This window comes from Dipodomys merriami, unplaced genomic scaffold, assembly GCF_024711535.1.
Source record: "Dipodomys merriami isolate MVZ:Mamm:240054 unplaced genomic scaffold, mDipMer1.0.p SCAF_5, whole genome shotgun sequence".
Lineage (NCBI taxonomy): Eukaryota > Metazoa > Chordata > Mammalia > Rodentia > Heteromyidae > Dipodomys > Dipodomys merriami.
The window spans coordinates 4,107,486-4,121,193 of NW_027206068.1; the positions used below are offsets into that span (position 1 = coordinate 4,107,486).

At 47.3% G+C, this 13,708-nt stretch overlaps 1 protein-coding gene across 9 annotated transcripts in view; it reads left to right on the forward strand.

Annotated features, from left to right (window-relative positions):
- Positions 1–11,842, forward strand: part of Cobl (cordon-bleu WH2 repeat protein) — a 213,354-nt gene extending 201,512 nt beyond the window's left edge. For all 9 annotated transcript variants that reach the window (XM_069995972.1, XM_069995979.1, XM_069995974.1 and 6 more), the window contains 3 exons: positions 1,916–2,035; positions 3,100–3,360; positions 10,472–11,842. In XM_069995972.1, the coding sequence (XP_069852073.1) occupies positions 1,916–2,035; positions 3,100–3,360; positions 10,472–10,489 (399 nt within the window). In that variant the 3' untranslated portion in view covers positions 10,490–11,842. The remainder of the gene's footprint in view (positions 1–1,915; positions 2,036–3,099; positions 3,361–10,471) is intronic.
- The last annotated feature ends 1,866 nt before the right edge of the window (positions 11,843–13,708 follow it).

Genomic DNA, 13,708 nt, shown 5'->3' on the forward strand with positions numbered 1-13,708 from the left:
AGGACCTCCTGCTAGACACTCCCCCATACAAATACATCCTAAAAGATCCATCTCACAATAGTGCCATGATAAAGACCAAATCTTTGACATAGGGACCTCTGCCCACATTTATGATTCAAGCTATAGTACATTAAAATGGGTTTTAAAAACCATGCTGGGCACTAGTGGCTGGTACTTGTACTCCTAGTAGGTACTCAGGAGACTGAGATCTGAGAATTGTGGGTCAGAGCCAGCTGGGGCAGAAAAGTCCATGACACTCAAGTCTCCACAAAACCACACACACACAAAAACAGAAGTGGAGCTGTGACTCAAATGACAAGAGCACTAGCCTTGAGCAATAAAGCTCAGGGACAGTGCCCAGGCCCTGAGTTCTAGCCCCAGGACTGGCACCAAAAAAATGAAACACTGCTATCCTGCACAGATATTTGTCACTTAACAATGTGGGTATGGGTACATTCTGAGGAATACATGGCTATTTAGTTGAATGTGATTGCTCTGACACCATGGAGTATGCTCCCCCAAATGAATGGTACATGTCAAGTTACTCCACAAGGTCTCTGGCTAGATTTATGGAGCAAACCAAGATGGCAAGCCTGCTGCCACTGTAATGTCCTAGGCACACTTTTTTATAGTAAACTCTGAATAGGATTCACCATAAGATAAGCCATAAAAGTACAATGAGTGTATAAGCCAGTAATTGCTGTTTATTTATCAAGATTGTGATGTGAAGTATATGTAATTGCACTATCATACTATTCTGTGTCAGGTTCCAAGTTTTCCGTACATGCTATCACCTCAAGCACATGAGCAATGCATTGAAGTAGGAAGTTGGTGTGGCTGTAGCACCACTGGAAAACAGGAATTTCTCAGCTCCATTAGTCTTGTGAGTTCACCGTCATCTATGTGGTCCATCAATGACTGTAGCATCATTAAGTATCATTTCTGTCTTTGTCTGTTCATAATAGGAATAATGTGATCGCACACTTCTTCCATTCTCTAGGTATTTCACACATGAAAATAAGACTTCATTGTTAAACCAATGCTAATAATTAGGCTTTGCTTTCCCCATTTCACACATGAGAAGACAGTACAGCTAAGGTGGCCTGGCCCGGTGTCACACACCAACTGGACGTCAGCACACATACCAGCTGTGGAAAGCCAGGACACATAACAGCACTAATTTGTCATTAAGAAACAATATTTATCAGATGGATCCTGACTGTCATCCTAGCTACTGAGAAGGCTGAGATCTGAGGATCTAGATTTGAAGCTAGCCCAGACAGACAAATCCAAAAGATCCTTCTCTCCAGTTAAGCAGCAAAAAGCAGGCATTGTTTGCTGTCACCCCAACTCTCTTAAAATTTGATTTTTATGAGATGCCCTTCAAATTACAGTGGAGTATGGCTTCAAAGCCCACAGCAAGCTACTAACCCAGTGAGGCTCACTTAGCCCAGACTACATTTAGGGAATATCAGGGAACTCAAAACCTACTTTTAAAAAAAAATGTCTTGTTGGGCTGGCAATGTGGCTCAGTGGTAGAGTGCTTGCCTAGCATGCATGAAGCCCTGGGTTCGATTCCTCAGTACCACATAAAGAGTAAAAGCTGGAAGTGATACTTTGGCTCAAGTGGTAGAGCACTAGCCTTGAGCACGGAGAGGCTCAGGGGCACTCAGGCCCTACGTTCAAGCCCCAGGCCTGGCAAAAAAAAAAAAAATGGCTTGAATATCTCCTATTAAATGTACTGACTGTTGTGCTGAAAGGACTGTGAGTTGGGCTTTACATACCATTAGTAGACACGTAACCAATTAACATCTAGACCTCAACTGAGATACATAATGTTTTTCTCTCTCAAGCTACCTTCAAGTTAGCTTTTCTGACTTTGGGCTGAAATATGTTCCCACCATTCATATCCTAGACGGCAGAACACACCTCAGAGGGAGGGCCAAAGAAACCATCCTACACGGAGGCAGAGAGTGAGAGATCGGCACTGCTGGCAGCCATCCGAGGGCACAGTGGTGCCTGTAGCCTGAGGAAGGTAAGGAAGAGGACCCCCCACCAGGGGAGGGGCTCAAATGCCCACTCACCCCTCTCCCCAGCACCCAGGACTGTGGACGCTTCTATGGGTCTGGATATATGGTACGCCACCATTATAGCAGCTATTTCTACCTGCTAGGCATGTTGGCACCCAATCTAGACTCCTCTCTTCAGAAGGTGACACTTCTTCTTAAGAAAAATCTCCCAGCCTCTTCACCCTCCTTCTGTCAGAACTCCTCTCTGAGTGTCACATGGGGGCACTTTCCAAATTCCTTCAGATGCCCACTGGCTTCAAGATTAGATCATCAGTCCACCAGGCCATCCCAGTTACCCACCTCCTAGAGTGACATTGCTGTGTGATGGCTGTTGTCCACTTGCAGGAACCCATATGGACCCCAGTGTAGGGTCAGCCTGGAATGTGAGACTTTTATACGCCTCCTGGGGTTCTCAGCATGCACCTTACTCAGGGGGCTCAGATTTGCTATCTGGCCCCTGTTTCTATCCTTACATGCAAAAGGATGCTGTGAGATCAGAGAGGTCTGGGTAAGGCATTACTACCACATCCTGGTCCCTAAGAGCAGGCAAAGTGCCTAAGAGCAGGTATCTAAGTGATTGGGCAGACAGATTCCTCCAGCTTATCTTCAGAGGAACCGTCTTGAGTTTCAGTGGTAGCGCAGCGATGTGCTGGCATCTCAGAAAGCACCCTTAAGGGCATTGTCACTGCACTTATTTTTGTCAGGCTCAGTGAAAGATTGAGTGGCTTATAAGCATCAGAAGTTTATTTATTAGTGTTCTGGAAGTCCAGAGTTAGGACACTTTCAGATTTGGTGTTTGGAAATAATTCCTGGTGCATAGATGGCACCTTCAAACCATGTCCTCACATGATGGAAGGTACAAGGGACCCCCTGGATCCCTTATTAAAGGCACTAATCCCATTTATGAGGGCTCTGCTCTCATGACCTCTTCCCCAAAGGGCTCACCATTCCTGTGTGGAGTGGCATTTCCATGAGATCAGGATTACATTACTGTTCACTGTACCCAGTCCTTTAACCCTGTTGTTGCTAGGTGTCATCACTTGCCTCTGAGGAGCTCCGGAGCTTCCGAGCGGCGGAGCAATTGGCCCCAAGTTCAGAAAGTCCTCAGGAAGAACTCAATCTTCCGCCCCCACCAGCCCTGCCTGCCCCTCCCCTGCAGGCCTCGCAGGTCCCCTCGGCAGCAAGGACAGCGTCCAGGTTCAGCATGGACACCCTCAGCAACTCCGGGGATGCCAGACAAGCCTTGATGGATGCCATCCGCTCTGGCACAGGGGCCGCGAGGCTGAGAAAGGTGAGCATCATCAGTTGGGTGAGAGATGGAGCTACAGCATCCTGCAGCCCTGCTTCTCAATAAGCCTGCACATGGTATGGTCCACAAGCACTCAGCAGGCAGGGCGGGCGAGACAGCACTGCATAGGAGCTGCTGCCCAGGTGACTGGAGTCTCAGCTCACCACAGTTGACACTGGTCCAGGGCCAAGCTGCAGTAGAACCCAGACAAAGAGCCCAGGGCTCCTGCCACCAATGCATAGTCCTCAGCATTCCTTTCTGCTGGCCTCCTGTCTTTTGTTTTCCCACCCTTTTTTCCTTCTTCACTCCTTTCCTTCCTTTCCCTCTCCTTACTTCCCTCCCCATCCTTCCTATCTGCCTGCATTTCTCCTTCCCTCCCTCTTTCCCTCCTGTACTTCTTCCATCCCTCATTCCCTCTCTTTCCCTTCTTCCCATCACCCTCCTCACCCACTTTCCCCACTTTCCTTCCCTGTCTACACAGTTATGTCATAATTGAAGTCTCTTCCCTGGTTTCTCTCTGTGTATAATCCAGGGCAGGTCTGCATACGTGTTACCTACCTGGTCCCAGTGGAATTGATAGCCCCTGCCAATAGTAATCCTAAAATAAGGGACACTTCTGTAAATGCTCCAGCCCTCTCTTTCTCTGTTGCATCCCTGCTGGATTTGGAAGACTTGTACTAATAGGGAGGGTGAGGTCTTTCTCTTTTATTGCCATATCCTAAGCTTAAGTTTTGACAGAAGAAGTCTGGTAGTAAAGGTTATCCTCACTTCATGTAGGAGGTGAACAAGGCTGCTTGGCTTTGGCCACAGGGGGCTCTGCAGGGAAGGTACTTGTCACAAGGGAAGCGGATGGGCATTCCTGCAGAGTGCAGATCACCCATGGGGCAGTGATGGGCCACCCACATGAGGCTGCCACTGCCACTAAAAGGCAGACAGCTCTCCCCTCCATCCCCCATCCCACTCAGGAACCTAAAGGGATAGAGGACAGCATGGCTATGAAAGCCTGTCCCTCTCTGGACAGAGCTCCATGGGTCCCCAGCAGTCCCCAGCTCTGTTACCCTGTGACAGAACCACCAACCCTTCCCTCACTTGTGGCTTTCCCAGCTACCCCAGGAGCCATGTTTCCCTGCCAGCCCACCACAGTCTGGAAATATTAAGTGGAATATTTCAGAAATCAATGATTCATGAGTTTTAAAGTCACTTGTTATAGTGTGCTGCCATTATTTTTGTTTATTAATTATAGTTGTTAATTCTGCTGTTATATAATATATTCATCATACAAGTAAACTTTATCAGAGATGTGTCGGTCTAGGAAGAAACATTGTTGGGGATTAGTACCACCTTCAATTTCAGCATCGCTCAGGGACTTAGAGAATGGGTCCCCTCCGGATAAAGGACACACATTCTAAGTCCCCAAGAATGAAGGCAATGGCCATGATATATTCCCACTGCTTATATGCATCACCTCATTGGTTGATGTAGGGAAATTTTCAAAACTATTTTCTCCAAGCCACTGGCATCCTGAGGATGCTGGGCACAGAGAGGCTAAAGGCTGAAGCTCTTGGTGAGCAAATGGTGGGGCACAGATGGAAACCTAGGACTTCCTTTCTGTGAGAATGCTTTCCAGAAAGGGAAAGTCTATAGGATTGAGAATAGCCTGCCAAAGGAGAGGAAAATGTGTTTTGGGGAAGCAAATGGGAAGAAATGAGGACCTGGATGGGAGGGGACCTAGGCAGGTGAGGACTTCCAGATGTGCTGGGAGGACCAGGGTGGGTAGCAAGGGTCCCAGGCATGCTGAGAGGCAAGGTTGCTGAGTCTGGAAAGTCCTGGCTGGGGTAAGAGAGTGTCTGACACAGCCTCAGCTTTCTGTCAGCTACTTAAATAACATTCTGCAGAGTGAATTTAAATTTTTTTGATTGATCTAAATTTTTAACCCTCCTTATCTACTCTAGAACATTCTAATCGATAAATATGTACATAGTATTTCTGAAGGGGTTGATACCTGAGCAAGTTATACAATATGTGTTGGGGCTGCAAGATATGCCGAGTGTGACACCGGTCAAGTTTCTGTCACTCTGTCACTACTGGAGCCAAATGACCAGGAACCTTCTCTACCTGCTGCCTTGTGGTAGAATCACACAAAACCTGCTGGAGAATGTGGCTTGGGAGGTGAAGAATCATGTGGTGCTCCTGCTGAGCTGTCCTCGTTCAGTCTCCTGGGGAGAGGCCCAGGTGCCTCTGGCCCAGGTTGGCTTCCCTGAACCTATGAGAGATTTCCCCTCAAGGGGCATCCCTGCCTTTGTTTCCTGAGGGCTTGCCCTCTCTCATAACTCCTCCGTGTTAAGAAACAATTGAGGGCATTAGGCAGCCCCTGAGATCTAGGCCATGTCTTGATGCTTTTCTCGCCAGTTGTTTTGATGACACCATCCTGCTATGCACGGACCTCAGGGATTTGAGTTGTCTTTGCAGCAAGTACTCTGCGGTATGTTGTATGGGTCTGGAAAAGGAAATCACTGGCATCTTGCCTCTTGTTCTTTCTCTTGCTTCCTTTGAACACTGGGGTTTCTAGAGCTGTGCTAACCACAGCCTTCCCAGCAGTCAGGGTATGGAGATATACTGCTCAGTGAGGATTTCTGCCCATCCATGGGGTAGAGAGAGAGAGAGCAGGACGTGGGATGTCTGTGGCAGAAAAACCTTATGGTATCAGACTTAAGTGGGCAAGTTAGTCACCCTTCCTTATATAACTCAGGTATCCCAGGGATGCAAACACTATCAGGGATAAAATATAGAAGGAAAAGAAATGGATTTGCCACTTTCCAAGGAGATGTTATCTTGGCTTTGCCCACAGAATGAATCTATGTGTGTGCCAGTCAAGAAAGTCTCCAATGGGACTGGGAAGGTGGCTTAGTGGTAGAGCGCTTGCCTTGCATGCCTGAGGCCCCGGGTTCAATTCCTCAGCACCACATAAGCAAAAAGAAAAAAGCCAGAAGTGGCGCTGTGGCTCAAGTGGTAGAGCGCTAACCTTGAGCTGAAGAGCTGAGGACAGGGCCCAGGCCCAGAGTTCAGGCCCCACGACCTGACCCCCCCCAAAAAAAAAGAAAGTCTCCAGCTACTTGGTTTCCCTCCAGCCCCACAAACAGCTCTGCTGCGGCCAGCTCCAGCTGCATCATGGGACGTTACTCTCCTAAAGACAGTGTCCCATACACACCCAGCCCCCTCCCCCTGCCTTCTCATAGTTCTGCGTTCACCATGTCCAAACAAACAAACCAAAAATAAGTGTTAAATACACTATTTGAGTGGGCCTGGAATACACACCTAGAGGTACCCTCGGCATCTATGTTTATCTGTGAAATGTGCACATCCAGTGTATCATTCCACGTACCTTTGCAGAGAGCCTGCCAGGGCCAAGGCACTAGGGGAGCACCAGGAAAGGTGAATGAAGCATCCGTGTAGCATCTAGAGAGACAAAGGGAAGGTACAGGGTTTGTTACTGGTCTTGGGAACCTTTCAAAGCAAATGATAGCTGGGTGCCAGTGGCTCACACCTGTATTCTCACTACTCAGGAGGCTGAAATCTGAGAACTGAAGTTTGAAGTCAGCCCCGGCAGACAAATCCAAGAGACTCTTATCTCCAGTTAACCAGCAAAAAGCTGGAAGTGGAGTGGGGTTCAAGTGGAAAGCACCATTCTTGAGCGGAAAAAAGAAAAGCCGAGCATCAGTGCTAGGCCCCTATTTCAAGCCCCAGTACCAGCTTATATGAGAGAGAGGGGGAGGGGGACTTGGTGTAAAAATCTTATCCCCTTTTTCCTGCATGTTCTTTTCTGTCTGATAGGCAGCAGGACAAACCCCTTCTCCTGGTCGCTTTAGAAGCAAAAGCTATGGCTTTTATTTGATAGATGGGAGACAGATATTCAAAATGACCTCCTTGTCTTGGCCTCACCCAGGTTAGTGCTACCACTGTGCCCAGATATCTGCTCAGTTGCTGGCCATCTTAAGCACCCATTGAAGCCAGGCCAAGCTGTTCTCTTGCACACAGGTGCCCACTTTCCCACTCAGGTGTTACGGATGCAGACACATGTGTCTCATGCACCTTGGCCTTGACCCAGCCCTGTGAGAAATGACTAGACATGTGACACCATGAGGAGGCCCCAAGCCAGGAAGGAAAGACAACAACAAACCTCCCTTCTGGTAAGCTTAAGAGAACTCTGAGTTCTCAGGACTAGGGAACAGTGATTTATGCCTGGACAGAGCCAACTCATGAACCAGTTGCATCACATTGACTTTGGGGTGCTCATTATGTAAGCCTCTGCTAGCTTCTGTGTTAAACTGGAATGGCTTCAAGGTACAGGGGCTCAATGCTCTCTTTAGAAATTTTTGCACAGGGTCCTTCTGACAGCTCTCCCAAGTTGCCTGTCATCTCTGCCTGTTTGTGGGACCCCCAAAAGTGGGGACCATACTCAGGGTTTCACAAATGTAATACCCTATACTTTTCCAGTCAGTTCCCACTCATTGAGGGCCATGAAGATTAATCCCCACTCTCTCAGAGTGCCCTGATTGGATTTACCACCTCCACCCCCCAACTTTGCCCCCTTCCGCACCACATGCTTTTCCCTTTAGAATTCAGGTCACAGCTCTAATTTCCCTGAGAACTGCTCAAGTTGTTACTGACTGTGTGTCTCTCCTTCCGAAACCTGGGCCCTGTGAGTTCTGTCATGTCATGAATTGGCACTGAGTAGATGTTCTTTTATTGGAAGGAGTAGGGAGGCTTCATTTATTGCATGCCATGCATCCTCCTACTATGACTTGTTGTCAGTGTGCTCATAACTCATTTATTTCATAATCACTTAAATATTTTGCCAAGAATCCACTTCAAGCTGGAATCACCCACTTTTTAAAAAGTTAATGTGTGTGTGCATTCGCGCGCGTGTGCACGACCACTTCCACTGCTTCTAGGGCTTGAACTCAGGGTCTGGGTGCTGTCCCTGAGCTTTTTTGCTCAAGGCTAGCCTAGTGTTCTACCACTTGAACCACAGCTTCACCTCTCTCCTTTTATTTTTAAACATATCTTTATTGTCTTTAAGTAGTTTTACAAAGGAGTTTCCACTTACCAAAGCAGGTTTGGAGAGTAAGAATTTCTGCCTCTCCAGTCTTTCATTTCTGTCCCTATTTGCATCCTCCATAGCTAGCTAGTGGCTGCATGGCTAGCTCCCTCTATAAACCTTTTTTGCCCAGGCTCTACCAGCCCAAACTGGGAGAAATGTCAGCTAGAGAGCTTCATTTGAGCGCCTACCCATTTATTTACCTTCTCCTTGTATCAGCTTCTATCACCACCATGCATTTTACCTTTCTCCACATAAAGACTGTCCTCTTTGGTGGCAAGGAAGCAAACTACAACATGAATCGTTTTGTAGCCTTCTGGGGTAGCTTTCATTTGCAAGTCATGATCTGTCACTGGTTTTCTTTTTGCCCAATAAAAAAAAATCAAGAAAATTGTTTAGGAAGCTTGAGCCTTATAAGGAGGCCAGGGAAACTTCCTCACAACACTTCCACGCTATAAAAAGCACCCATATGGCCTCCTCTTGCACAGGCCCTGCCTCCTTCCCTCCTTGCAGCCCTGTGTGGTTGCCACAGGCCAAAGCTGGTCCCTGCCGGCAGCAGAGCCATCTGTAATGTCAGAGTGACATGGTATCACTCACCAGTGTGTGGCATATCCTAGGCTTTGTAAAGTCCTGAATGTAGACTTAAGCTTCACTGGTGGTTAGCTGTAGCTCTTAAGCTTTTCTTTTGTGATTCTTACCTATCTAGATCTTTTCTCTGCTGTCCTGTAACTTCTCTTGTCATACCAAACATCAGGAATAATTATTTCTCCTCTGAAACATTTTTTTTTAATTTACTGAGAGCTTTTCCAGTATGAATTCCACCATCACATTGCTGTTGAGTGATGGTGAATGTGCCCTGCAGGTCTCCAAATGGCCACTAATTCACATGTCACAGCACAGGCATCCTGCAAGGCTGACACCCAGGTGGCCAGGCCAGGCCAAGCATAGTTAAAGCCTGTGTGAAAAGAAGCTGATCCGCCCCTCCTTCCTCACTGGTTTGCCCTGGAATGCCCCTCACTGGCCCGCTCTTCCACTTACCCCTGTGTGCTTAAAAAACTTGCCCTGGCAAGGTGGAATGGTTTCTTCAGAAAGAATGGTAAGCCTGCTGGCGTCCCGGGAGCCATGGACATTCACTCACCTTGCTGCCCGCTCGGCAAACCTCCATATTGGATTCACAAAGCCCAGTTCCCTGGATAATTAGCAATTGGAGTATCCTCACAGACATGGTCCTCAGCTCGTGATGTCATTGGAAAGTGGAACTTTATGAGATGAGGCATCGTGAAAAGTTACCTGGTCAAAAAGTGTGTGTGCCCTTGAAGGGAGCAGTAGGACCCTAGCCCCTTCTGTCCCTTTTCTGCTTCCCCACCATGAAGTAAACATGTTCTGGGTCACATGCTGCTGTCACAATGTACTCCCACAGTCCCAAAGCCATGGGGCCAAGCGGCCATGGAAGCTTCTCAAACTATAGGCCAAGGCCCACCTGTTCTCTGTGTCAGTTATCTCATGGAATTGCTCCCATCACAGGAAGCTTGGCCTGGCACAGCAAGCTCAACCAAATGCTGGTGCTGAGATGGTTGTGAAACAGCCTGAGGCATCCTCTGGAAACGGTGCAAATCCATCCTCTTCACTCACCCACACAACCTTGCTTGAAACCCTGGAACAACTTTCCTCAAAGCCAGCCACGGGATCTGCTAGGCACGAAACCTGCTCTGGCTTCCTCTTCTTATAAAATTGGTGTATCAAGCTCCATTTAAGTGGCGGTTGTGGTTGTATGAAAGATTATTCATATCATTTTGTTATGAAAAATGTCAAAGGTACTGAAAGGTTGAAATAACTATACAGCAAACACTCGTGTACCTATCCCCAAGAGCTCATGATAACCTGCTTTATTTGTTTGGTCTCTGATCTGTCCACTTCACCTTTCTGCCCACTTACATGGAACTTTTTTGCCTGACCACCTGCAGCCTCCACTGTGTGCAGAGACGGAATAACTAACCACATCTGTGTTCACTGCAGGTACCCCTGCTCGTGTGACCCACTGACCTCAGTCAGATGACTGCAGGAACTCATCTGTAGGACATCCAGAATCATCACTCAAGGGTCCTGCATGGCCAGGAACATCAAGATACGGTGTCCCTCTCGTCTCCAGGCCAAAGTACTCCCAGTGGATTTTTGGTGTTCCCGTGTCATGGTTGGAAGGGAGGGTAGGGGCTATGATGCTATACAGTTTGTGTGCCAAGAAAACGTGATTTGCCTCTAATTATTTGGAATTGCCAATAAACTATGCTTGTTGGCAGATTAAGGGGATGCAAAGGCTGGAGCCCGGCATGCATACTTAGTTGCTGGGCACCAAGTAAAGAACCATGTCTTAGCTTGATTTTGGACTTTTGAGATTTGGCTCATGTAGAGATGGTTAAAATCATTTGTTAATAATCTTTAAGTTCTAGGAGGAAGCATAAGTCAACAGAAACAGACAGAACATGGTCCATTACAGGATGTTCTGTGCTCCGGGGATAAGAGTGGTAAAACACTTCTGCAGAGATGACCTTTGTTGAATAATAAATCTATTAGATTCTTTTTTTCCTGTTAATATTTGATAATTGTACAGAATCAACTAGATTCTTATTCCTCAACTGTTTGAGGCTATTACTGCACAGAAGGTCCTAGACTACACTCTGACCAGCTAAGCATTTAAAAATCAACTACTGCCAGACAGTACACCCAGCCTGCTTGATCATGTGGACAATAACAGTTCTGAGTTCTCCCAAGGTGCTGGTGGCAGAGACCCAGACACTGGAGGGGGGATACTTGGACAGCTGTTCCCCAGAAGGCTATGAAGTACATCAGGCCACCCCTGTGTACTGAGCCCAGAAACTCTGCTGGGAGATTGTGAACCTTGAAGAGTGCTGGGGAACAGGTTGCTGGGCCATCTGTACATTACAGAGCGTGGATCAGAGATGCCCTTTGGTGTTTCGCACTTCCCATTTGACCACAAGCTTCCTCACGTTGAGGGTGGCCCCTGTGTTCTGTGACAGTCTTCCTGTAGTACAGGTGCTCTGTATTCATGAGAAAGCTTAACCAGTGCAGTAGGTTTTCTTAGGCCTCTACAACCTTCTGTTATAGGGGGGGAAATCCAAGAGAAACCACTGGAAATGAAGAATTCATGAAATAAAAGTGTTACCTCAGTGAAGAAAAAAAAAACAACGATGGATTCACTCAACTGTTTCCCAGCTCTTTCAACCTAGACATTAGGTAGACTGGGAATTTCGTCTGGTTACCATTGCTGAGTTTACTCCATGAGGCAAGAGCTCCCAGCCATTTTCTCTTGGTCACAGCTGTCTACTGTTTCTTTTAGTGCCACAAATAAAGGACGATCGAGTCGTAGAACTGTTGTGTGAAGTTTATGGAAAGGAGGGACTCATTGACTCATTGAGCTAACACTTGGGGTTCTGGTGCATTTTAGCTCATGATTCAGAGGTTTCAGTCTGTGGTCTTTGGCTCTGTTGCTCTGGGCCTGTGGTGACATCGTAAGTGCATGGTGGAGGAGCTGCACCCCTCCTGAAGGCCAGTAGGCAAAGAGAGTGGAAGGGCTGGGGTCCCCAACACCTCTTAAAGACATGCCCCATCACCTAACTTCCTCCCACTGGTCCTTACATCCTGGTTTGCCACCACCTCTCAACAGTGCCAGAAGCTCCATATCAAGTCCTTAGGAACATTCCAGAAACCAAACTACTGTACTTCACTACAGTTATGACATCCATCTCTCCCTCTCTCCCTCCCCCCCCCTCTCTCTCACACACACACACAAGAGAGAGAGAAAGGGAGGAAAAATGCCAGCATCCAAGGTACAGCAAAATCCCTTACCCCATGACTCCTTTAGGGGTCATTGACTCCATTATCCTTTCTTGGTTCAGATCCCTGGGCACAGCCCACATCATCATCCTGAGGAGATGCCCATAGCCTCTTTGTGCACAGGATTGTCACTGCACATGCAAGGGGCCCAGGCGGTACTCTGGAATCCGACCCCATCAGCAGCTTCCTCCTGGGTGGAGCAACGGGCGAACTAGAGGAACAAGGAGCTTCTCCGTTCTTGGGCTCCTCCAAGCCTCCTGGCTCTAAGCCACACAGAAGTTTCTAGGGCCAGAGAAGCTCTGCAGTTTGGCTGCTGCCTGGGAAGCTACTTGAATGGTTGTTGGACTCTCAAAGCATTTGCTCAAGGACACATGGGCTCAGAGGTCCCAACTGATCCCTATGTGTTCCCTAGACAAAGTGCTTTATTGCAGTGAAGACCCATTCATGCTTCTTTGTTCTTGAGAATTTTTTTGTATTTATTATTGTTGCCATGAACATGCTGTTTCCTGGCTGAGGGATATCCTGGACTTGACCACCAGGAGCCAGGAAGAGAAGATTTAAAAGGCCCATACAGGGGACAATGAAACCTGATTTGGGCAGCAGTAATAATGCAGCCAAGGGAGACTGGTGGGACAGATGTCCATGTGGCAGGGAGGTAAGGGCAGACAGGAAGGAGAGTCCCACAAGTCTAGGTATATGTCTAGGCTTCACTCCATGTCCTCACCAGGCCTGCTGAAAGTATGTCAGTCCCTCAGATGGAGGCTGTTGAGTCCTAATTCAGGTATGCCCATTTCTTTTTTTATAATGCTCATTTTTCAATTTTTATTGTAAAGATACTGTACAAAGGGGTTAAAGTGACATGAGTAAGGTAATGAGTACATTTCCTATCGGGCATTGTTACCCCCTCCTTTGTTTTTCCCCTCCTATCCCTTCCCTCCCCCCCTCCCCAAGTACTCCCCCCCTCATCTCTCCCCTAAGTTGTAAAGTTTGTTTTCAACAGTGTCTTGTACATCTCATTGTTACAATGGGTTAACCTGTATCCTTGTTTCAGCATTTGGTTATTTCCCTTCCCCTCCCCAAATTAGAAAAATGTATATACAAGATGCAGGGCACCAGAATCAAATACAGTGAAAACAGGAGTTATACCATGGGGAAAGAACATACAAAAGAAACCAAAAATCACATAGTACATTAAAAACAACAAGGCATGCCTATTTCCTTTCCCTTTATTTACACTTCCTTCCCTTGTGCCTCCTTTCTCTCCTTCACCTCCCCTTCCAACCTCACTCTCTCTTCCCCCTTCCCTTTCTTCCTTTCTCTTTTGTCTCTTCCTCCTTATCTTCATCCCTCCTTCCTTCCCTTTCTTCCACTTTTCTCTCCTTGTTTTCTTCCCTTTCCCCC